This window comes from Capra hircus, chromosome 24, assembly GCF_001704415.2.
Source record: "Capra hircus breed San Clemente chromosome 24, ASM170441v1, whole genome shotgun sequence".
Lineage (NCBI taxonomy): Eukaryota > Metazoa > Chordata > Mammalia > Artiodactyla > Bovidae > Capra > Capra hircus.
In genome coordinates, this window is record NC_030831.1 from 30,269,081 (window position 1) to 30,294,533 (window position 25,453).

Sequence of the window (25,453 nt, forward strand, 5' to 3'; positions counted from 1 at the left end):
GAAGAGGGCAGGGGTGGGAGGGCAATGGACGTGATTATGAAAGAGCAACATGAGGTAATGGAAAGGTTCTGTATCTCAACTATGTCAGTGTCAGCATCCTGGTTCAGATATTACCATACTATGTAGATCATCCAAATATAACCCATGGGGAAACCTGGGTAAAGGGTACAGGGGAACTGTCTGTATTCTTTTTTACAAATGCATGTCACTACACAATCATCATCATTAAAATTTTAAAACGACACATTTAACAAAGTGTAGGTATCTCACCAAGATATTCACAAGCACGTAATAACTGCTGAGTAAAGACAAATGTCTTTACTCTCTTTCCTGGTGGTTTGTTGGTTATTGATTATTCCTAAGGATTTTTTTTCTTGCATTTAAGACACATGATATTGATCATTCTTAGGGTATTTTTGCAGTATTTGAGGTTTATTATTTTAGAATCCTCATTATTTATACCCCTCTGTTGCTTTTTTTCATGTGTTACATTACTCTGATATGTTTCTGTCCTAAGATACCACTTACAGAATTGGTGGTTTATATTTGGTCTCTGGCAGTACCAAAACCTAAGAAGGTCTTTATCATTTTCATAAGTCAGGAAAAAGTAGCACTTCTGCCATCTGTCACTTTAAATCTCTTCTGGTCCTCAAGATTCCCTGAGTTTACTGTTAATATTATGCTTGAGCAGGTTGTCATTGTTTGGAGACCTTCAAATGGCTGTGGTTCAATTTTTTCTTTAGTTCTTTCATCTCTTTACCATTTCTCTTCCAGAGTTTAATACATCCTCTGGTATGTATTTCCACTCTGTTTTCTGTTATCTTTGCCTAATGTGGTTAATTTTGGTTTTGACTTTTTTTTCATTCTGGTATTGGAGTGATCATAACTGTTTCTCAGTTCAGTTCAGTTCAGTCGCTCAGTCGAGTCCAACTCTTTGCGACTCCGTGAACTGCAGCACGCAAGGCCTCCCTGTCCATCACCAACTCCTGGAGTTCACTCAAACTCACATCCATCGAGTCGGCGATGCCATCCAGCCATCTCATCCTCTGTAAATCCTTGCTCAGGGAGTCCACAACTGCTGTTTGGAATTTTGAGTGAGAACAGAGCAAGACCATTACTAATGCTGACTTTCTTTTTGCTTTCTTTTTCAGTGACTAGAGAAAAAATCCAGGAACATATCACCAACCAGGTATTTCCTCACTTCTCATACACCAGGATGTAGAATTTTGCTTCAGATGTTACTAATTAATTAAGCATTTGTAAATATTCTTAAAAGGAGGCATTGCTAGTTATTGGGTATGAGCGATACACATCTTACTGGTTCTGAGAACAAATAAATTGATCATACATGGGTGATCATGCACTTTTCTGTCTCCCCCACCTCATTCCTCCCTCCACACCATCTTTCCCAAGGATGGGCTCTGCCAGCTCTGATGTAAGCAGCCCTCAGAGCAGGTCATGACCTCTGCATTGATTCTATCATGGCTGCAAAGAGATACTTTTATCAACTTCTCCCTTAACTAAGCTGACTGTCCTCTGTGATTTTCCTAAATTCTAATTCATCCAGTCATTCCCTCCCCAACAGTTAAGAACTAAAGCCTTAGCCATGGAAACATACAAGTTGGTTTTCTATCTGGTCCCTGATTTCTACCCACACGTAGCCAGTGTCTTCCTGCCTGCCTCACTGTTTTCTTATCCAGTCTTTTTTTTTTATTTTTTTTTTTTATATTTACCGGGAGATGTACAATAGCTTAAGGGGTTTAAGACATGCAGCCACAGATCCAAACCAAGTTTGGCTGGGCTTGCCCCCCTGCCACCCTCTTCCCATGGGCCAGTCTGGCTGAGTGTTTCCCAGTGCTGCCGCTAGACACGGGGGATGCTGACACACATCTCCAAGACACACATCATTCATAGACACACATCTCCAAGTCTTGCTGTTGTTGTTCTCTTCTGGCATAAATTACACCTCATCCTTGTCAAGGGGAAGAATGGTTCATCTACATTTATACCAATCGAGGGTACATTTTTCAACGTCTCCTCCTAACGGACTTCAAAATAAATTCCAGTTCTGGTTCCCATTGTCATTCCAACCAAATTAAGTTCTAGCTCTACCTAATCTGCGCCAGAGGCCCTGTAATTCGCCAGGCTTTAAAAATTGTCCTTTCATGTGACTGACCTCCTATATTGCAAATTCAGTAGGCAAAATTCAATGCTTATCAGGTACCATTTTGCTTTTGAATAGAACTGTAAATACCGACTCAGTCGCAGCCATCATAAAAACTTGAAAATGCCATCCCAATGTAATGTTAAAGTCACTTAGTCATTTCAAATATTTATTCACCTATTAAGCTTAGTCTCTTTAGCATCGTATTTCAGTTGTTTGTCTATACTCAGGTGGCTTGGTGAGGTGGTTGAACAACAGTTAACCAGTAAAGTTCATTGTTATCATTTTGTTTATTTAAGTCACAGAGGGAACATTTTTCCTAATAAAGAGAACTGTTTTCTTTATTAACAAGGTAAAACAGTTGGTCAAGAAATATATTAAGACTACTTCTCAGGGGTAGATTTTCATTTCCTGTATTTTCTTTCTTTTGTACCCTTGGCTAAACTAATAGAGTGTGCAGACACTAGAATAGAACACCAAATATTTACTCATAATCTTAAACATGGATTTGGTGCCAGATAAAAGCATCATATCTCCCGGTTCCAGTAAAAGTGAAATTTTTTAGTCTTCAGAGGTAAGGGTCTTGAGTGTATTAGTTATGTAGTCATTTTCAGGACAGATAGTTGTTTAGTTCAATCAGTGTGCCAGCTGGTATTTCTGATGCTACAGTGGAATTTCTGTTCTTTCTTCTTGCACATAGGGAGGTGCTCCCCACTCTCAAGAATACACCAGGAGTGCTCTGTGCCGATATAGAGGGGTGGAGTCAGAGGTGGGAAGGCGGCTCATGAGAGAGGGTTGTATGTGTACTTATGGCTGATTCACATTGTTGTATGGCAGAAACCAACATAACATTGTAAAGCAATTATCCTCCAATTAAAAGTAATTTTTAAAAAAAGAACAAGATAACAAAAAAGAATGCACTGGGAATATAATTCTAAAAGGCATCTCAAAAAGTGAAAGTCGCTCAGTTGTGTCCGACTCTTTGCGACCCCATGGGCTATACAGTCCATGGAATTCTCCAGGCCAGAATACTGGAGGGGGTAGCCTTTACCTTCTCCAGGGGATCTTCCCAACCCAGCAAGGGGTCTCCTGCATTGCAGGCAGATTCTTTACCAACTGAGCTATCAAGGAAGGCCTTATACCTCTTATATCTCTAATTTATCTTATACCTCTTATAAAAACCATCTTATACCTTTAATTTATGTAAAGTCTGGCAAAGAGCCACAAAATGAAATCACTCCTTTCTTAGTTATTTTTAAATTGAGGTATAATTGACATATTATATTCGTTAGGTATATTATATTAGTTGGGCTTCCCTGGTAGCTCAGCTGTTAAAGAATCTGCCTGCAACGCAGGAGACCCTGCCTGGCTCCATTCCTGGGTCAGGAAGATCCGCTGGAGAATGGATAGTGTACTCAGTCCAGTATTCTTGGGCTAAAATGAAGTCACTTCCTTTTTAATTATTTTTAAATTGAGGCATAATTGACGTATAACATTATATTAGTTACATATATTAGTTATAATTAGTATATTAACAATATACTGATTACATACATTAGTCTGTATAGTATATACAAAACATAATGATTCCGTATTTGTTTATTCTCTGCAGTGATCTACATAGTAAGTCTAGTTCCCATCTGTCACCATCCAAAGTTACAAAACATTTTTCTTGTGATGACTTTTAAGATTTACGCTCTTCAGTTCAGTCGCTCAGTTGTGTCCGACTCTGCAACCCCACGGACTGCAGCACGCCAGGCCTCCCTGTCCATCACCAACTCCCAGAGTGTACTCTCTTAGCAACTTTCAAACACACAATATAATAGGATTGACTATAATCACTGTGCTGTCCATTACAGCCCCAAGGCTTATTTGCTTTGTAACTGGAAGTTTGTCCTTCTTCATCCACACTCCCCTTCTTCTAGCCGAAGAATTTAACTCTTGTAAAACATGTCTATATACTCACTTTGGCTAATCAATACAGAGTTCTTTATCAGAAAGGAATGTAAAATGGAACACTGGTGTGCATTAATCTTGCCCCCAAATCCTTCCCCACTAGGCACTATAGATTGTGTAATTAAATTGAAATTGAAAATCAAGTCCTGTTGTTGGTTTTGCTTTTTTTCCCCCCATTAAGCAATCTCCAAGCTGCATGCCAACGTGAGAAATCAGGACTGGAGCAGAGGGAAAGTTCTAGCCTGCTGGCTAATATCCAGCATGCATTTTTAGCCCATGGCTATTTTACCACACCTGAGCTCAGAGAACAAACAACTATTTGAGTTCTCTGGAGGGAACGCTGGATTCTTTCCTGTGTAATTCACTGGGGAAATTAGTATGCTTTTTTCAAGTAACTTGTTAACGCTGCTTGTTTACGGGAAGAGGACAAAAATGAGCAGTGAACCGCTTGGCAGAATGAGATGAATGCATGACCCATTTTTTTTTTTTTTCAGCTGTCCCTTTGGCAGTTCAATACTGCCATGATTTCCTCTCTGAAAAATGCGCCTTGTAGAGATGAAATCTAGATTTCCCCATAATTTTGACTATGGTAGATTAAAGATAATACCTTAAATACTACCCAGAATACCTTCCAAATCAAAGTAGCAAATGGTCAGTACCAGAATGGGAATACATAAAACCTTTTGACTTAAGATTTAAAAATCGCCTTCTTATTTAGTAGGCAGTTGAAACCTATAGTAAATAGAATACCTTCCATTTGTGCCTTTTGGATAGTAGATCATTAGAACCTTTGGCGAATTAATACTTTGTTTTTATATTTTGCTTTGTTCCTCAGTCGTGTCTGAGTCTTTTCGACCCCATGGACTGTAGCCTCCCAGGCGCCTCTATCCATGGAATTCTCCCAGCAAGAATACTGGCGTGGGTTGCCATTCCCTTCTCCCAGGGATCACACCCAACCCAGGAATCGAAGCTGGGTCTCCTGTGTTGCAGGCAGATCCTCACTTCTATTGAAGTATAGTTGATTTACAATGTTGTGTTAGTTTCTGCTGTACAACAAAGTGAATCAGCTATAGGTATACATATATCTCCTCTTTTTTAGATTTTTTTTTCCCATATAGGTCATTACAGAGTATTGAGTCGAATTCCATGTGCTACGATAGGTCCTATTAGCTATGTTTTATACATAGTAGATTGTATGTGCCAATCCCAATCTCCTAACTTATCCCTTCCCTCCCCTTACCCGCCTGACAACCATAAGTTTGTTGTCTACATCTGAGACTCTGTTTCTGGTTTTGTAAATAAGTTCTTTGGTACCGTTTTTTTAGATTCCACATATAAGTAATATCATACAGTGTTTGTCTTTCTCTGTTTGACTTGCTTCCCTCAGTATGACAATACCTAGCCTGTGCCCTTTGAAACCAGAGAAACAGAAAGGCTGGTTTGGTTTCCAGGTAGCCGCCCCACCCTCAACCCCCCAGAAGTGGGAGGATGTGTAGGCAGACAGCGATCCTCCCATAACGGTACTTCTGCCCTCGCCTCTGCTTGGGAGGTGGGTGCAGTAGGCAGTATAGTTCTGGCTGGTACTTAGAGCTGCCTGACACTCCCAGGTCAGAAAAGTGAGACATGAAGTGAGGGAACTTGCCCTTCCCAGAACCTAATGAGCTTTCCTGCATCATCCTGTCCTTGGTGGCAACAGATCCAGGCGCTGCCTAGGAGTCCAGTTTCTGCCCCGCTCTCCTCCTGAAGGTCCACTGGACCAAGGACCACTCAGACCCCTGTGGAAGGGTAGCCCTCAGGGAGAGGGGGCTTCTTTAGCCTCCAAGCCCAAGTAATCTTTTGGGACAGACTGCAGACCCCAGATGAAAATGAAGGCAGGGTCTTGAGTATCACTTACTTTAAAACTTCTGGATATTTAGATACAGTGCGTGGGCCACCATTCATCCTCCTGCTCTAGGGCCCATAAATGTTATTGATATGATATCAATCAGACATCTACAACTTAAAACTCAACATGTGATTGCAATAAAAAGCCAAGATGGAACCCACTCACCTGTCATCTATAGGATAAAATCCTATCCATGGCCCTGTGATCTGCTTTGGAGAGCATGCCCCTTGCCTCCCTAGCCTTACTTCCCAATCTTCTCCTGTGTATAGAGCTGATGTGCATATGTGTGTCCTAGGTTGCTTCAGTCATGTCTGACTTTTTGCGAGCCCATGGACTATAACCCACCAGGCTAACATGTCCTATTGAAAATTTTTCCACCAATATACCCACCCTTTTCTTTGCAGGTACAACATTTACTCATATTCCAGCACCTCATACCAGTATCACCTCTTCCATGAAGCTTTCCTCATCTCAGAGCTAAGAGTAATCTTTCCTTCTTCCATGTTCCTGTTATTTTTCTGCCCCTTTGGTATAGGTCCTTGCATTTTCTACTCTATATTCTAATTATGGATATTCCTATGTGATTTTGTAATGAAACAGTATTGCACCAAAGGAAAGAAATCATGTTTGGCTCATTTCTGTGTTCACAATTAAAACTTGAACATCCTACGCATCTGACCAATTGCTGGTTGAATGTAAATTCTTTCACTCAGTAATTTATTATCCTAGAAACCAGAGGGACTGCTGGATGCAGGCAGGCTACATTGACTCTTATAAGGCAGAAACCAGGTGTTGTCCTTTGCCTCCCATGTGAGGACTCTAAACCAAAAGCAGAAGGCACAGCTAAGGCTGCCCACGGTCTCTACAAATGATGGTCACACAGTCAGGGAATAAAGAATCAAAGAGCAAGGGGACCCCACCTTTATTTCCACATCCCATAACTGCCTGGAGAACACTGAACATTTGCTTGAATCAAGACTTGGCCCTTGAGATTTTTTTTCACGAATATAAGCATGGCACTGTCATTCACTGCTGCTTCTTTTCAGTGTAGTGTGAACTTTACAACTTCTGAATTTAAAGTGGGATTACATTACCTTGCACTATTCTTAGCAAGATGGCCATGCACTCAAGGAGACGACTTTGACCCAAAGAGCATCTCTGTTGGCAGGTTCAGTGCTAATGGAACAGGCAAAGATCCCATTCCCTTCATTCTCTTCCAAGACTGCCTTCTAGAATTGGAAGTTGTGCTTTTAAAAAGCCATCCAGTTTATGAGTCTTTTTTAAAATACCTGAAAGCAAGACTGAAAAGTGGAAGCACTAACGGTGGTTAACAAAGAAGCGTTTATGAAAGATGGGCTTTATGAAAGTTCATAAGGCTTCACATTAGGAAGATACCCAGGTGTAAATGTCAAAGGGCTTGCACTCACCTCTTTTATTGGAGCTGAGAAAGTTAAAACACTACGTGAGGATGTCTACTGGAAAAAGACAATATAGTCTTTGGAGCTATATTGTCAAGACAAACAGAGGGAGGAGAAGGCAGCCCTCAGGTGTTTTAAAGGCATGAAAACCAATAGAAAAAATACTGACTGGAATAAGGAAAACAGTTTATTAGCGACACCACGAGAACTATTAGCAATTCAGATATGAGAGAATTCTCACTCACCTGTTCTCACTCGAGATCATTCACGCTTAGATTGTTTCTGAATAATTGTGACCAAGAATTGCTCTGGTCACTTGTTTATTTGTCATAGCAAGCCTAGGATGATGAGTATTTTAATCTCCTTTCTTGTCGGGTGGAAATACCCTTGAAAGATTTAGTAATTTTTCAGGTCCTGCCATGCTTAGCACTAAATGAATAATAACAATGGTTAACATAATTATTAGGCTTCCTATGTAGCACTAGTGGTAAAAAAAAAAAAAAAAAGTGCCTGCCAATGCAGGAGATGCAAGAGATGTGGGTTCAATCCCTGGGTCAGGAAGATCCCCTGGAGGAAGAAATGGCAACCCACTCCAGTAATCTTGCTTGGAGAATCCCATTGGCAGAGGCACCTGGTGGGCTACAGCCCATGGGATCACAGAGAGTTGGACACAATTGAAGACAGTGTTAGTAACATGATTATTAAGTGTTTCGTGAACTTCTTATGCATAGGTATTGTACATAAAATTCTCTCATTTAAACCTCACAGCAGTGACCTTGGAAGCCAGGTACAAATTCAAGGAGTCAAAATTAGTGAAGTTGAGTGGCTTGCCTGAGATAAGGATGGGAGCAGGCAATCCAACCCTACCATGTAAGCACCAGCCACTGTTCTCTGCTGCTTTAAGTGTCTTTAGTTAAAGGCATACAGATGATGAGTGGCGGAGCTGGAATCTGAATCTGTGTGGATGGATCTCATTCTGAAATCCTTTCTCTTTGCTATTGTGCTGTCCTATTACTTGTTCTGAAAGTTCTTCTGTTAATTAGATGATTCCACGTATGACCACCCTAAGCAGTACTCCAATTTTAACACCAGTACTGAAGCAATTGGTTGTGAAATTCTAGAATACAGATATTTATGGTGTGGTAGATCTTTTTTAAAAAAACTTCTTTTTAAATGCTTTAACTATCAAGATGAGCACGTACTCATTCTGGGGCTCCTGATGTGCATTAAATTACTATTTTAATTAATTAAGTGAAAAATCAAATGATCTGGTCTAAGAGAAAAGCTATTTGTCACCTGAAAAGAGATTAAAGCTAAAAAAAAAAAAAAGTGTACATTGGGATAATCTGTTGCCCATTGGCAATTTTCCTCAGTGGAGTCCAGACCAAACTATCATGGACATAAAACAAGAATTGAAATAGAAACGTGTATTCTCAACAACGATGAAATCTTCTCTTACTCTTCAGTTTTCCAGAAAAGTACTTTACTTCTGAAAACTCTTTCGTAAGTTTTTCATACTAGTCATAATGTGTCACTGTCTATGTACTCAAGTGAGAAAAGATGGATTCTGAAACTGCTTAAAATGTAGCTCCTATTAAAAAGGATGAAAACAGTGAATTTACCATCTAGTATAAGTGAATCTTAACACCTAAGTTGCTACCACTCAGCAGTCCAGGGAAACTGATTCCACAAGGGATTTCTAGTCAATCTGTTTCTTCTGTTTTTCCTCCTCTGTTTTGAGTTTTCTACTCATAGCCCCTCCTATTTGCTAGCATCTGTACCTGAAGATGGGCGCTTCCCAGATGACTCAGTGGGTAAAGAATCTGCCTGCAGTGTAAGAGACACAGGAGACTCGAGTTCAATCCCTGGGTCGGGAAGATCCCCTGGAGGAGGTCATGCCAACCCACTCCAGTATTCTTGCCTGGGACACCCCATGGACGAGGTGGCAGGCTACAGTCCATGGGATCACAAACAGCTGGACGCAACTGAAGTGCCTGAGCATGCACACACATACCTGAAGATGAGTTTACCTGGGTAACTGCAGTTTTCCGCTCAGCAGATGTTATGAGCCAAATGGTCTGCACCATCATTTGGGATTTTCCTCAACACATAGCAGCTAACCTCAGTAACCACGTTCTACAAGTCAGGAGCAGTTAGTGGAGACCCATCAGCATTCAGAAACTCAAACACCTCCTCCCTGTAGAAAGTCTCTTACTTCTTGGGTTAAAACTAGGATCAGATAGGCCAAAGAGTCTATTTGTCATCATGTTTGAGTATACATTCTCAGATACAACATTTTTTAACTCTACCTTTAAACTATTTTATCCATATTATTCTTTCTTCTCATGATAAACCACTGAATGAAGGACTCAAGTGGAAACTTGATATATTCTGGAATTGTGTGAAAGAGGCACTTAAGTAGTCATCATTTTGAATGAAATTTGTTTGTTTGTGTACATAAAGATGTATTTTAAGAAATAAATAGTGATTAAGGAATCAGAAATTTTCTATAATGTATATAGATTAAAGATAATGTTTATAGATAGCTTAAGTTGAGCTCTGTTCCCTATAATGATGCTAAAATGGCTATTTCCTTTGTATTTACAAATTATGATCCTTTTTTGTCTTTATCAGTTTGAATTTCACTATTTACATTTGACCACAATAAATATTTCTATAAGCCCAGAAAGAAGAAAATAACTAGTAGTGCCATTAATATAATGCAAATTCTGTAGAATCCATGTTATATAAATTGTTTTGGCCCCTCACGGCAGATCCCATGGGCAACTCTGATATTGTTTATAGACTTTAATGTGTCTCTGTATTTTGCCGAGGAGATAGTACCCATCAGAACCTGAGGAGTGAAAGAAAGTATCTGAGATAGTTTTTCTACCTATCACTAGAGAACATGATCAATCTCTTTGATTATGCATAAATTAAAACTAATTCTATTGAAACTTTCTTTTGTAAAGTAGCGCTTACCAAAGAACAAGTTTCCAGGAAAGAAAAGATGTACAGACAGTTGGTGAAAATTCAGAGGACCAGTAAGGATCCCAGTGAAAGCTGCTACCTTGCTTTATTTCCCTTAATGTGGAAAAAGTTACTATCCACAGAAGTCTTATGTTATATTCTGTGGTTGATCATCAAAACAAGGATGGGATAAACAAGATTCTTCACTATTTCATCACTGGTATGAGCCTTGCTCAAAATATATTAAAAGGAAATATATCCTTCATATTATTACTGGATGATTCAATTAGGCCAATGTTCCGTGGATGTGGAATAATGAAATTTACTATGTTGACTAATTAGCCAATCAGATGTCTCTCATTTGCTGAGGCAATGGATTGACTAAAATGTGACCATAAACAAAATAGATTTTATTAGGCATAATCTGCTTTATAAACAAATGAAATTAATTCTTTGCCTGACCGAAAGCTTTGAAAATGAAAGACCAAAATTGAACACATGCTTCCAATCTTGGTTCTCTTACTGAGATGACACTTTATATAAAAGTTACTATTTAACTTCCCCTCAAGTATTTCATACTTGAGACTAAATGACTCTTAGAAATATGTTCATCAACAGATGGGAGCCACTTATGGCCTCATAAACTCTGAAGCAAGTGAAATTATCTCAGCAAAATGGAAAGATTACAAGAAAGCTTCATCTGCTGATCTCCGAGATGATTCATGTGTTACATATTGGCTCAATGGTGCAATGAATATTGACATATAATCACCCCGTCCATACAAGAGAAATCCTGAAGAAACGAATGCTTGTGGTGTGTGTTTTTCATCAGTCAGTAAGCAGTTTCCACACATACCCTGCATTTAGAGCAGTACTAAATATGATGGAGGATGTAGAGGGAAGGATCAGCAGAGAGCCTGTTCTAAAGAGAACTTATGTCTTGAAAGAGAAGACGAACACACCATCAATGCTGCACAGAGAGTGTTATTACTCCCTTGCTTATTAGCTACACAATGTAGGCAGTGTGAGAGTTTGGTGAAGCCAACAAGCCATGAAAAGTGGCCAGGGAGGAATCGGGGAGAATCTTGAAAACCAAAGTTTCTCAGGTTTGATTCAGCAGGAAATATAATGTGGTGACACTGAAAACTTTGGAGTCGAGAAAATTAGGAAAATCAATGCAGGATCTTGAAACTATAACCCGTATTTTCCTTTTGACTCCATAGCCTCTGATAGCAGCTACCAACCTTTCTCCAAGCTACTCTGCTTCCACTCTGCAGCCCCAGGTCCATTCTCCACTTGGCCAGCAGACTGAGCTTCGTACACTGTCCATCACATCATGTTTTCCTCCTATCTAAAACTTCCAGTGGCTCAGAGTACATCTCTGATAAAATCCTACTTCCTTTCTATGACCTAAATCCTAAATTCTCCTTGACCTGGTGCTCCTATGGCATGTGATCCTGCCCTCCTCTTTGATTTTATCTTGTGTTCTTGAGCCCTTAATTAAAAAATATATTTATTTATTTATGTCTGAGCTGGGTCTTCATTGCTGTGCAGACTTATCTCCAGCTGTGGCAAGGGGGGGCTACGCTCTAATTACAGTGTGAGGGCTTCTCATCATGGTGGCTTCTCTTGTTGCAGGAGCACAGGCTCTAGGGGGCGCAGGCTTCAGTAGTTGTGGCTCCTGGGCTCTAGAGTACAAGCTCAATAGTTGTGGCACATGTGCTCAGTTGCTCCTCAGCATGTGGGATCTTCCTGGACCAGGGATCGAACCCGGGTCTCCTGCATTGGTGGAGCGGATTCTTTCCCACTGAGCCAGCAGGGAAACCTGGGCCCTTCTCACTTAAACACGACAACCACACTGGCCTGCCCTCTGTCCTGACCAGGCTCGTTCTTATTTGGAGGACCTTTGCCCTCACTGACCCTGCCTGCAGTGCTCGACTCCCAGCTCTGGGGTTTCCTCTTGTCATTCAGATCCCAGCTCGAGCAGCTTCTCCACAAATAGATCTAGACCCTAGAGCCCTAGTTCATGGAGTCTCTCCACTCTACTGCCCCTCATGCTCTACCGCATCTCTGTTTCAGTGTTTATTTTACATCACGCATATCATCATCAAAACTTTTGTTCGCTTATCTGTTCATTATCTGCCTTCACTCACAAGAATATAAGTGTCCTGAGAACAAGACCCTTGTCAGAGTTGTCTGGTCCTCTGTCCCCAGTGCCATTACACAGGGCACATATTAAATGATTATAATAAGTATTCATGAAATGAATGCATCACTTAATTCTGCCAGCAGGCTATGCCAATAGTCTGGGTATGGAAAAAAAAAAATGTGGCCAAGGAGAAGCATCTGCCTGCCAGTGCAAAAGACACAGGAGACACAGGTTTGATTCCTGGGTCGGAAGGACCCCTTGGAGGAGGAAATGGCAACCCACTCCAGTGTTCTTGCTGGGAAATCCCATGGACGGAGGAGCCTGGTGGCCCACAGTCCATGAGGTTGCAAGAGTCATACACAACTGAGCACACACGCACAAGTGATACCCTGATAGTGGGGATGAACAGTTTAGAGAAAAAATGAATAGTTTGGTGTCTGGGAGTGGGAAGCAAATTGACCGTCTGAGACAGGGATTAATGCAAGGTCCCCAGGGTTACTGCAGGAAGATGAGTCTCTTGGCAGAAACAAAAGTTGTGGTTAAAAGTCACATTTAATGAGTATATACCACATGCCAGATCACTTCTCAGCCTTTTGTCTAATACCATGTACATGGCAAGCATTGTGTATTTGTTCCATTTATTTTTCATGACTCCATAAAATCAGCATCATTATCTCTTTTACTCTGGGGACGTTGAGTCAACTACCCCAGGTTGATTGGTTAGCTGTCCTATTCCAGTGAGAGAGATTGATTTGGTAGAAAGTACTGGTGAAAGGTCAGCTGAAAGTTACCAGTAAAGCATGAATAGGGTAAAAATTCACTAAGTCTGGTCTCCCTCCCATTTCACAAGTTATCTGACTGAAGGGGTGTGAAATGTGTGTCTCACAACCTACCTTGGCACTCAGGGGTTTTGTGCTAAGTGTTCTGGGCCCCTGTGGGCCTCCATGGTTATCTTCCTCATTCTGTTACCACGCAGGGCTGGGAGCTGGAAATACCTTAAAGAAGCATCCAACAGGAAAGTAATTGGATGTAGGTAAGAGAGGAGATTAGTAGAGCAGAATGATAGCAGTTACCTTGCAGACCACCGCCTGGAGGGCATTAAGACCCCCAGGAAATAACCAAAATGCAATACACAAAACTCTTCTGATTTCTGTCTTTGGGGCCAACCATCTGATAAATTACCAACTTAGAACATGGAAACTAAACTTTGCTGAAAATTAGTTCTATGCTGGGGTCCGGAGGAGAGACGATCCTGCTGATGGGTCTGGGGAGGTAGAAGATGCTGCGGCTCAACACTCAGGCATACCTTTACTCGTGGCAAGAAGTGCACATTTATCCCCAACGTATAAATCCTAATGGAGACAGCATCATAGAGCCAGTGTCTCAATAAAAAGCCATGGGGACCAGGTTCACTTGTCACTGGGAGTCGATCAGGAAACCTTCTGTTTTCCTCCTTTCATCCCTGATCCAGGCACACAGCTCAGCAGTGCCCATGTATTACGTGTTTTCTCAGACTTATAGTCGCTGAAATGCTGTAATAATATAAAATAAGTTTTCTTGACAAGGCCACCAGGGATGGAGTGAAGACATAACCCCTCCAAAATCACCAAGCCTGGATAGGTGTGTCTAACAGGAGTGTAGAAGCAGGAAAGGAAATAAAGATGCTGTGAAGATAAGGAGCTTCGTTCTGAGACATAAAACCTAAGCAGATGATCACTATGTCTGTGTGCTTTATGCAGCATAACAGGAAACCCAAAGTCCAGGCAGCATTATGGTTACATCATGATTTTCTAGAAGCAAGAGCCCAGGACCCACTCAACCAAGCTAATTATTTGGGACTGTCCAGTAGAGCATCAGTTCTTGGTACCCAACTTATCTAATTCAAATTGAAGAGAAGCAATCAAAGGCTTGGCGATGTCCACTGTCCAGTCTATTTGAAGCTGACATAGATACATTTGGTCACCTCAGGGTAGCTCAGTACAAAAGATAATACTCACTTGGATCTCAGAGCAAGGAAATTCCATCATCTTCTAAATAAAGACGTGGTGGCACTGAGAGCCTTGTGGGGTAAACATGTGCTGTATGAGGACGAACACCAGAGTCAGACAAGCCTGGACTTTAGCCTTAGCTCTAGGAGTTGCCAGCTGTAAGATACTGAGTGGGTGTCATGGGAATGCGCGCATGACCACCTGACAGTTGGGGTGAGGATGCACTTGTTTGAGCAGCACTTGACGCAGGTGAAGCCCTTTGACAATATTCATCCCCAAACCACGCTCCCCAGCCATCCTTTCCCTTGGTCCAGCAGGCACGGTTTAACTAGGAGACTGGAGCTCTCATAGTCTCCCTGCCACTTGGTATAAATACATCCTTCCTCGCTCAGGAGGGAGCATGGTCTGGACCTAGGAATCTCAATATATGAGTCTCAGGTAAGGCAAGAGAGTCTTCCCCATGTGTCTGATAACTGCTCCAGAAGTACCCGCCTTTTCTGTGGGTTTCACAAGTGAGTGATGCTCATCCATCCACTTTCATCCTGTTAAAATATTGGCTATAGTCTAGTTGTTAGTGGCTACGGTTATGGGAGGGCCCAAGAGAATCCCCAGTGTGAAGCCTGAGACCTCCTTCCTCCTGCCTTGAGCAGTATTCTCTGGCATGGGGAGTAATGGAGTTGATAGACTGTGACATTGTTTCTGAACAAGGTATGTCAGCATGTGTTTATTCCTTCCAAGAAACAGATTATAGGATCATAGCAAGGGGATTGGGGGCAATGATGCAGTGTCTAAAGGACCTTTAGAGAATTGTGCTCGCCTGTTTCCTTGATGAGAGCGGTGTCTCTGTAAGTAGATTAGGCAGAATCCTGTCCATCAGTGTCTCCATATAAGAGGAGTGTGGTTGGACGTCATCACCAGCCCTGCTAGTGTTACTGCTACTTTGCCAGTGGGCATTGCTGTCCCAGGGGCTCAAGTAGCTCTGTAATGGGTGGAGAAGAAACAGTTCCCCAGGTAAATGCTGCTTCGAGGGTCTGGGGCTCTGCCTAAAGAAAGAAACAGGAAGGGTGGGCTGTCCCCAGTTCCTCCTTCCCCACCCCTTCTCTCCCCAAGACTCCTTTCGAACAGTTGCAGTTACCAAGGCTGGTCTGTAGGGGGCAGGCGCCCCTCCGTGATCCTCGCAGTCTATCAGGAGCTCATTCCGTACCAGCTCTAGAGGAGGAGGTATTCCGGACTGAAAGCTCCCAGCCTCAGACTAAATGATCGGGACCAGTGCCGCTCACACCTGGCCTTGAGAAGAAAGAGACCAAAGGAGTTGGCTATGGCCATTGATACGTCGTAGCAGCCATTTCAATGACATCTTGAATCAAATTGTCATATTCAGGAGAAACTACGTCTTTTGGAAACCCCCAAAAAAGCTTCAAATTTTATTACTAATGAAATAATATTCATTTTAAAAAGGTGATAAAGTTTATCTTAATACCTGAAGAGATCAGGGCTTCCCCGGTGGCACAGTGGTAAAGAATACGGCTGCCAATGCAGGCAACTCAGGTTCCATTCCCTGAGTCAGGAAGATCTCTTGGAGTAGGAAATGGCAACCCACTCCAGTATTCTTGCCTGGACAATTCCATGGACAGAGGAGCCGGAGGGATACACTCGAGGTTGTGAAGAATCGGGCTCGCCTGAGCATGCGCATAAGCACGTCGCGTGGAGAGACACCATCCATACCACCGTCCACTGGAACAGATAGATCATCACTTTGTTTTGTCCGTGATTAGTTCACTCTGACCCCCTCCTTAGGTGACCCACTCTATTCTCTTGTTTCTCTGTCCTGCTTTGCTGTGAGTTTATGGCTTACAGTCTTCCTTTGCATTCTTTCTCAGCCTGAAATCCTGAAAAGAAATCCCTCTTGGCACACCCCCAGATTCCCCCAAGCAAGATCCAGTGCCCCAGGCCACCCTCTGTTTCTAGCACAGGGCCCTGGGAGCCCACGGCACCACCAAAGGGTGAGTTGCCTGCTCTGGACTGAGGGTTGGAGCGGGCTTTGAAGAGGCATCCCTGAGTAAAGCTGAGTTGTCAAATACTGCCGGCGACTCAGCCAGAGGGGCGTGTGTGTCACTCAGAGATGCTGACACTGACAAATCTGACCTGGGTCTGGCAGGTGCTTAGCCAAATAGGACAAGTGGAATGTGTCCTGCCGGGGTCACTGCTGCTGTCACAGTCGGCGTGGCTGTTCCCAGGGCTCACCGAGCTTCGGACTAGCAGGCAGTGGATGGCGAGGAAACAGGGCCTTGGCTACACGCTGCTTCCTGGGACTGGGCTCTTACTGTGCTAAAGCCCTGCGTGCCTTAAACGGGTTCAGTGAAGGGGCTCCGTTTCTTCAATTGAAAAGCGGAAGTGGAAGATTTCTCCTGGCAGTAGGGGGTGGTGTGTGCAATGGGTCTGCACATAGCAGGCACTTGGTAAACAGAAGACACTGTGATCATGTGCCTCTCTGTCTAGGAAATACTTTCAAAGCCCATACATTCAGCTAGCACCTCCACCAGCCAACACTTCCCGAATCTGTACACCCAGCTTTAGAGTCCCGATACTGACAGATTTCCCAAGGCACCTCCAACTGCAGAGGTCTGAACTTGAAGATAAAGTACCCACCACACCCACCCCCCAGCCTCCCATAACCGTCTGCTTCTGTGTCCTCTCTCTGGGAGATGGGAATCCGTTCTGTCTACTTCCTTCACCGCCACTCTCCCAGTCTGATCAGTTTCCTAAATCGGCCCCACATAACTCCCTCTTCTTCATTTTGACCCCCTTGTTTTAGTTCTTCTCCTAAGAGTTCCTGATGGACGGTCTCAGTTGTCTTCTGGATGACCCTCTTTCTCCAGGCGTGCCTTCTTGCCGCTGCGGTTTATAGAATGTTCATTCTAAGTCCCTGCCTTCGAAAATCCCTGTCACCTATGTGGCAAAGTCTAGAATCTATATGAGCCCAAGGCCTTCCTGGAATGAATCCAACCCGCTTGCCTCTCCTCTTATCTGAATCTGGTCCCCCAAGAGTCCCCCTGATGGTACCTTCCCATCCTGGCTGGTCCACCTGTCAGCTTCCCAGTCATCCTCCTAGACTCTCAGGCATCCACCTCCTCTGTGAGATTTGCCCCACAAAACAACTCTTGAGAAAAATGAAGTACTATTTTCTTTGTTCGCCAAATACCCTATGCATCCTTTCATTATGGCAACTGTCAGAATTTTTTCACAAGCTGCTCTTTTTAATCAACCTAGTTAAACTTTGGCTTCCTCACAGGACTATAAATTTTATCTCCTTCATCCATTTCTACAATGCCAAGAACAACATATAGCAGAAGTTCACTGTGTATCAAATGAATGATGGAAATCCTTGAGCACATAGTTTCCATCAGCCGCACAATAGCAGATAAAGCATTGCAGAACTGAAATTCATCACAGCATAAAGCCAGTGTAAGTTAGCTGCCTGAAAAACGGGAAGTACAGGAATGATACTGCTTTTGCTTCCATTGAATCAAAACATATGTTTATGCAAAATACTATTCCAGATACTTATGGCAATAATACAGATTTATAAGAATGCACTCTGTATAATTTTATGTGGAAGCCTGGATGAGAGGGGAGTTTGGGGGAGAATGGATACATGTATATGTATGGCTGAGCTGCTCTGCTGAGCACCGGAAACTATCACAGCATTGTTAATCAACTATACTCCAATATAAAATAAGTTTTAAAAAGACAAAGTAAGGCAAAAGCAGTTCCTATGACTGATTCACGTTGTTATATGGCAGAAACCAACACAATTAAAAATAAATTTTTTAAAAAGCAGTTCAATCACATAATAGAATGTCCATATATTCAGGAAAGTGACTTAGAAAACGTGATATGAAAAATTAAAAAAAAAAAAGCTAGTGGGAGTGGGTGCAAACAGAAAGGAGAGGAAAAAATATTAGACTGTATTCTGACCTTTAATAAACTTAAAATAAATTGGAAAGCTAGTCACCTAAATAACCAACTGTAACAACCAATTAGAGTAAAACAAAAAGTGCTAAGCAGAGGACCCGACACGCAAACTGAGCAGACTTGGCTAATACCCTGTACTCACATTTCTGCTCTCCCAGCCTCCAGCAGCTTCCTGCTGGAGCCTTTGCCACTGTGCCAATACAGTAATTTAAGTGTGTAATTATTTGATTTTTTTTTTCCTATAAGGATATCAGCTCCACGGGGTCAGGGACCACATTTGTCTTCTCCACCACTGCATCACTGTCATCTAGCACAGTGCCTGATGTATAGCAAGGGTTCCATGACTTTGAGGGGGAAAGAGGAAGAGCAATTAATTTAAATGTTGGAGATCAGAGAAGACTTCACAGAGGTACAGTAGGCCTTAAAAATTAAGAAGAGTGAGGCTTTCACATTTCCTGCAGAGTTCGTGTATATTCCACAATTTCTGTTCCACTTCTTTTAATACTCTCTTTTTCATCTGTGGTTACATGTCTTTCAGCTGATTTTGCAGTAATATCCACTCTTTAAAGGCACGCTTGGAAAACCCTAGCTTTTTGCCAGAGTTTATAATTTAGCTGTGTCTGAAAAGAGTTTCTCCAGTGAGAAAATCAAATCTCAGTGTATGTGGAATAAAGTTATTTTCCTTACAGGTGGTACAGACTAAGTGTTGAAGTTGTTTCAAAGAGAGTGGAATCCCTCTCTAGAGACCCGGGTGGTTTTAATGAGGGAAGTGGGACTTTCCGCTTAGGAGATTCAGAAAGTCCCAATAAAGGGGGAGAGCATGGCTAGGGGATGCTGAGAGACTGATAGAAGCAAGTAAAGGACAGAACACATGAGGAAAAGGGCAGACCACAAAGTGAGCAGCGGTCCCGTGGCGACAGGCTGCCAACGCCAACTAAGGAAATAAGACTTTCGTTTATATGTTGTCGTGTGCCCAGTCCCTCAGTCATGTATGACTCTTTTGCAACCCCATGGACTGTAGCCCACCAGGCTCCTCTGTCCATGAGATTTCCCAAACAAGAATACTAGAATGGGTTGCCATTTCCTACCCCATATCTGTAGTTGAACCAGTTCTAGATTTTAAGGGATGAAAAATAAAATATTTTAAGAAGACTAATTTGGCAGTAATTTTCAGAAAGACCAATTAGGAGGCTACTGAAGAATATCTCCAATTAAGAAATAATAAGTACAAAAGAAAAGGTTTTTTTTTTAAAGACTTTATGAGATGTAAGTTAACCAGTTTACTTTCTGATTGTCAAAGCATCTCTCAGATTCTGTCAGTGGGGACCAGAATGTACTAGAACCATTTCAGAAATAGAAGATAGTGCAGGAGGAGCTAATTTTGGGAGGAACAGGATAAGTTTGACTTTATATGCATTTGCTTTAGGGACAGTCTGAACCAAGTGCCCTGAAGGAAAATGGGAATGTAAGTTTACTCTTATTATTACTGTTACTGTCATTACTATCACCATCATGATGGAAATTCATTGGTTTCAGCCTCCAATTTAAAATTCCATTAACCTTGGACTTCTCGTGGTCCAATGATTAAGAATTCACCTTCCAATGCAGGGTACTTGGGTTCAGTCTCTGGTTGGGCAATTAGAATTCAAATTGCTGCAGGGAAACTAAGCCTGCAAACTACAATGACGACCCAGATTAGCCCAAAAAAAAAAATGTGTGTATATATATATATACACACACACACACACTATTAACCTTTCTATTAGTAGTCCAAACCTCTCGGTCTTTGCTGTGATTTAAAGGGAAGTAGAGTGAGGCAAGGCAGGGGTAGGTGGGGAGAGGAGGGATGTCACAAGATCCTAGTAATTGTTTTTATAAAGGTGAGTGATGGTGAAATGAGGCATTGCTGGGAGAGGGTCTCATGTCCATTCACCCAGAAGCCTCATGGGTTAAGCCTTTGTTCCCACCTTGATTTGATCAGAGCTAAGGAAACAGATTGATACTCGGTAAACTTGAGAGTCCCTTGGACTACAAGGAGATCCAACCAGTCCATTCTGAAGGAGATCAGCCCTGGGTGTTCTTGGGAAAGAATGATGCTAAAGCTGAAACTCCAGTACTTTGGCCACCTCATGCGAAGAGTTGACTCATTGGAAAGACTCTGATGATGGGAGGGATTGGGGGCAGGAGGAGAAGGGGACGACAGAGGATGAGATGGCTGGATGGCATCACCGACTCGATGGATGTGAGTCTGAGTGAACTCTGGGAGTTGGTGATGGACAGGGAGGCCTGGTGTGCTGCAATTCATGGGGTCGCAAAGAGTCGGACACGAGTGAGCAACTGAACTGAACTGAAACCAGTAGGAGACTGAAGTCAATATGAGCAGTTAAATTTTCCCTTGTGCAGTGATCTCCCCAGCCATACTGGTGATTGGAAAGTGTCTGGAGAAATACGGACCTCCAGCAAAGGGAAGTGGATATCTGTGAAGGGTATTTCAACTGGTCCGTGTTAGGGCCGACAGGACACCCTGCCTACAGTAGAGCATTTACCTCTGCTTACTGAAATATTCGCATCCAGTATATTTGGGAGGCTCTCTCTCCTGAATGGTATGAGATAAACTCTTTTTATTTTTCTCACCTTCCACTGCTATGCTCCAGTTCAGTGGACCCCGATTGCCATTATTGCTTGTGTTGGGCTTCTCAGGTGGCACTACTCGTAAAGAACCAGTAGCCTTCTGCATTGGCAGAAGACTGTAAGAGACCAGGGTTCGATCCTTAGGTTGGAAAGATCCCCTGGAGGAGGGCATGGCAACCCACTCTAGTATGCTTGCCTGGAGAATCCCATGGAGATAGGAGACTGGCAGGCTACGATCCATACAGTCACACAGAGTTGGAAATGACTGAAGCGACTTAGCAGGAAAGCACACCTGTATGTAGAATAAATTAGAGTCAAGAGCCACCACCACCACCACCACCCCACCCCCCACCCAGATTCTGTTTCAGGGCATCACAGTGAGACCTGGGAGTCCAGATGGCTGACCAGCCGCCAGGAGTTCCCAGGCAGTACTGAGTGACTTTGAACCAATCTGATCTGGCAGGCCGGTAAGGGTCCCACCTCCATACCTACTTTAGCACGAGCAGCTCTCCTTGTGCCTCTTTTATTTGTTTTCTCTTCTGCCAAAGGTTTGTTTGAATACAGATTTTCGGCCCCTTAACAAGAATCAGTCAATTATTTATCTAAGTTAACCTTGATCTTCTGATTAGCTCTGGTTTTCTTCAACAAGGTCATAAAATGACTCCTTAGAAGCCCATTGTTAAATTATAATCACATTTACTCATTCAACAATTATTTATTGGTCATCTTCTATGCATGAGGTAACATGCTAGATACCAGTGATCCAACAAAGAACAAGAGATGAGACCTCTGCAGTCATATTCTAGGGCAAGAGAGGTGGATGGGGTGGAAGTAGCATAGGAGTAAGTAAAATCATTTCATATCGTGATAAGTAGTATGAGAAAAATAAGCAGGGTTCAGTGGGAGAAAATCTCAGAGGGGAACATAAATTAAACAAGGTGTGTACAAGGAACACCTCCCTACAGAGGTGACTTCTGAGAGTCGCCAGGCGTGCTGGCTGCTAAGAGCTTGAATAAGATAGTGACAAGTGGTCACAGATTTGCAGAACTGGAAGCCCCGATGAACTAACTGGATGGTTAGATGCCAGGGGTCAGAGATGTGATGGAGGTGGTGCAGACTCTGGCAATAGCAAGGTCCATGTAAAATGGAGACGCTTCTGTGAAAGGCGAGGTGGTCAAGGAGCAGAGAGTTTATTGGGTGTCGGAGTCACCACACATGATGACAGAGTGGGGATGAAGAAGCAGAGTCTGAGCCTGGAGCTGAAGTCTTCAGTGCACGAAGTGGAAAGGTCAGTGGGAAAAGCAGATGACCAGATGGGGAGAGGAAAAGCGGGTGGAGCGGGACCCAGATGCTTCCCAGAAGCAGGAGGGCGAGTGTCCTGGAAGCTGCAGGGAAAGACAAGCAAACAGCTCCCCATCTTCTGGCCTGAGGGACAAGTGGCGTAAAGAAGTAAAGTTTTATCTACTTGAAAAAGTGCAAGAGTCATCAGAGAAAGTCATGGGAAGCAAACATTCCAGAGGTCCCTGGAGAATAAAGGGAAATCTGATGACCACAAGCAGAAGGTCCAGAGGGCGATCAGAGGGCTGATTTCATTTTTGTTTTTGTTAATGGGGCAGGGAGAGAATTAATTGGGCCATCTGTAGACACACAAATTACAGCCTGGATAATAATGGACAACTGGGGAGCCTTGAAATTCACTAGGTCACTGGGATGAAATACTGTTACGACAGTGATGACTGTTAAAACAATAATAAAAGCAAGTACTGCCTATCGTTGGAGTTGAAGCAGTAGCAGCAGAAGTGTAGCGGCAGTTTGATCTCAGGGCTATGCTCAGTACTTCCTGTGCCACCGTGAATGACTGTGATCTTTCAGACTGTTACCAAAAGTGGAGACTGACTGCTCGATACTCAAATGCCATTAAAGAGGCCAGGCTGATGGAAAGGAAAGTTTGCTTTATTTTGGATGCTGGGAACAGGGACTGAGGGATGGGCAGGTGTCTGTCCAAAGGTCGACCGCCCCGCTCCAAGACAATCAGGTGGCAAGAACTTTCATAGATGGGGGGAATATATGCAGAAACAGCATAGTCAACTTTGACAGTCATCTTGAAATTGGTCATCAGTGGTCTGACTAGCATCATCTTGATTGTTTTAGGTACAGTTAATCTTCAGTTCCAGGATCTGTTTGTTTCCAGTTCCTTGAGGCCCATTCTCAGAATTGTGGCAGCTTACGTCATGGCTGTGGTCTGGTCCTCATGTGGCTGACTTCTCCCAGCTGCTGGGGGTTCCAGTATCTACAAGACAGCTCACAGGCTATGGCTCAGAATATTATCTGTAGCCCTTGAAAGTGAAAATCGCTCAGTCATGTCCAACTCTTTGCAACCCCATGGACTGTACAGTCCATGGAATTCTCCAGGCCAAAATACTGGAGTGGGTAGCCTTTCCCTTCTCCAGGGCATCTTCCCAACCCAGGGATCAAACCGAGGTCTCCCTCATTGCAGGTGGATTCTTTACCAGCTGAGCCACAAGGGAAGCCCAAGAATACTGGAGTGGGTAGCCTATCCATTCTCCAGCAGATCTTCCTGACCCAGGAATCGAACCAGGGTCTCCTGCATTGCAGAAAGATTCTTTACCAAATGAGCCATCAGGGAAGCCCAAACGATACTTCTAGTTCCCATACCAGGAGTCGAACCCAGGCTACCTGGGTGGCCCTTGAAGAGGATCTGAAAGTCCTTGGCTTTGCTTACTGACTAAACTGTTATTACTTGGTCACCTTTGACTGTTTTCCTTTCCTTCTTCATGTTCTTACTTCCCTGATTAAACTTACTTGTTGGCAAAAATTTTTTCCACAGACAAAAGGCCAGCAGAGGACATGGGAGGCAAGGACCATGGGGTCATGCTCCATTTCAAAACCTCAAGTCAACGTTTATATTGTAGTGAAAACTTTGTGGACTACAAGTTGTTGATCAGGGTAAAGAGGGACTCAAAGCTTTCAGGTCACCTTGGAAGTCTCTGAGAAGATAGCAGACAAATGCTTTTAGAGTTTAACCCCCAAATAGTTGGCTCAGTGGTGTGGTGGATCTTGACAACTGTTTTATGGGGTTCCACAGGTTGGTGTATGGTGATCAGGGCTTACTCAATCAACCTTTTCCACCAGAAATAAGCATCTCTCCTTGAAGCTCAGCCAATGGAAAGACTGTGATGCCTGGAGGTGACTCCCATACACAGTGCTTCATTCCTCTGCTCTTTTGCTCAATTTGCTAGAAAATTCCTAATCATCCTTGAAGACCTAATCTGCCAAGTCATACATTCTTTCTTCCATGTAACAAATAATTACTAGAGACTATAGACTGTTCTTGACCCTGAGAATGAAATGGTGAATCCATCTATATCAGTAGCTATCTCCCTCTAGGTATATATACACAAATCTGCTAAGAAACTTTCCCCGCCACTCCCTCCTCCCCCTAGGCTGGTAGTCCCATGCTTTAGTCCCCCAACACATCATTTTTTTCATTCATCTTTCTAATACCCTGCTGACAACCCCACTTGTATAGCTTCAGTTCAGTCTCCTCAAGCCATCCTTTTCTAGTCCAGGTGAGATCATGATACTTCTTTGCTCAGAATTCTCCAAAGCCTCTGCAGTTTACCCAAGGTAAAAGTCAAGGTTCTTAAAATTTGTGTCACTATCAGAGGAAGCCACCTTGTAAACCCTGTCTCCCATGACTTCCTTTATCAAGTCACTTCTGAGAGTTGTAGGAAGGATATATTCAGATGAAGAACAGACGGTAAGTGGGCTGAACCATCCCACCAAGAGAACTAAATTCTCATCCTACATTTGATACAGTTTTATATTGCAGGACATCAAGTAGACATTTCTGGATTCCCTAGTCTTTCTTCACTTAGGAAAGAGGGACGTTCTCATACATGAATGGAACTGTATGATACTGTGAAATTATTGTGATAAATGAATTTTAGAAAAATAAAACTTTTTCCAAGAGGAAAAAATTACATATCAGTTTTTGCAAGTGCCTGGAAAACTGAAGTGGCCATTTAGACTTTTATAATTGGCCTTGCTATATTCTGCACATTATAGAATTCCCCCCCAAAAAAGTAACAAAAATCTCAATCCAAATACAGCTACATTTTGTATTTACATTCAGATGCACTAAGTCAATGCTTGAAGCTCACACACTTCAATAGCTCAATAATCATTGACTTACAGAATTATGGAGTTTATTTTATTGCATTACAGGCAAAGTTAAGATAGAAAATTCAGGGGTTTTTCCTTTCTATCTTGTGTATACTTTTTTTGCATTTTGTC

The 25,453-nt window shown here is 42.7% G+C and overlaps 1 protein-coding gene across 1 annotated transcript in view; it reads left to right on the top strand.

The window, feature by feature from the left end:
- Positions 1-25,453, top strand: part of CHST9 (carbohydrate sulfotransferase 9) — a 280,856-nt gene that overhangs the window by 252,679 nt on the left and 2,724 nt on the right. Inside the window, exon 5 of the mRNA XM_018039801.1 lies at positions 1,152-1,189. Within this exon, the coding sequence (XP_017895290.1) occupies positions 1,152-1,189 (38 nt within the window). The remainder of the gene's footprint in view (positions 1-1,151; positions 1,190-25,453) is intronic.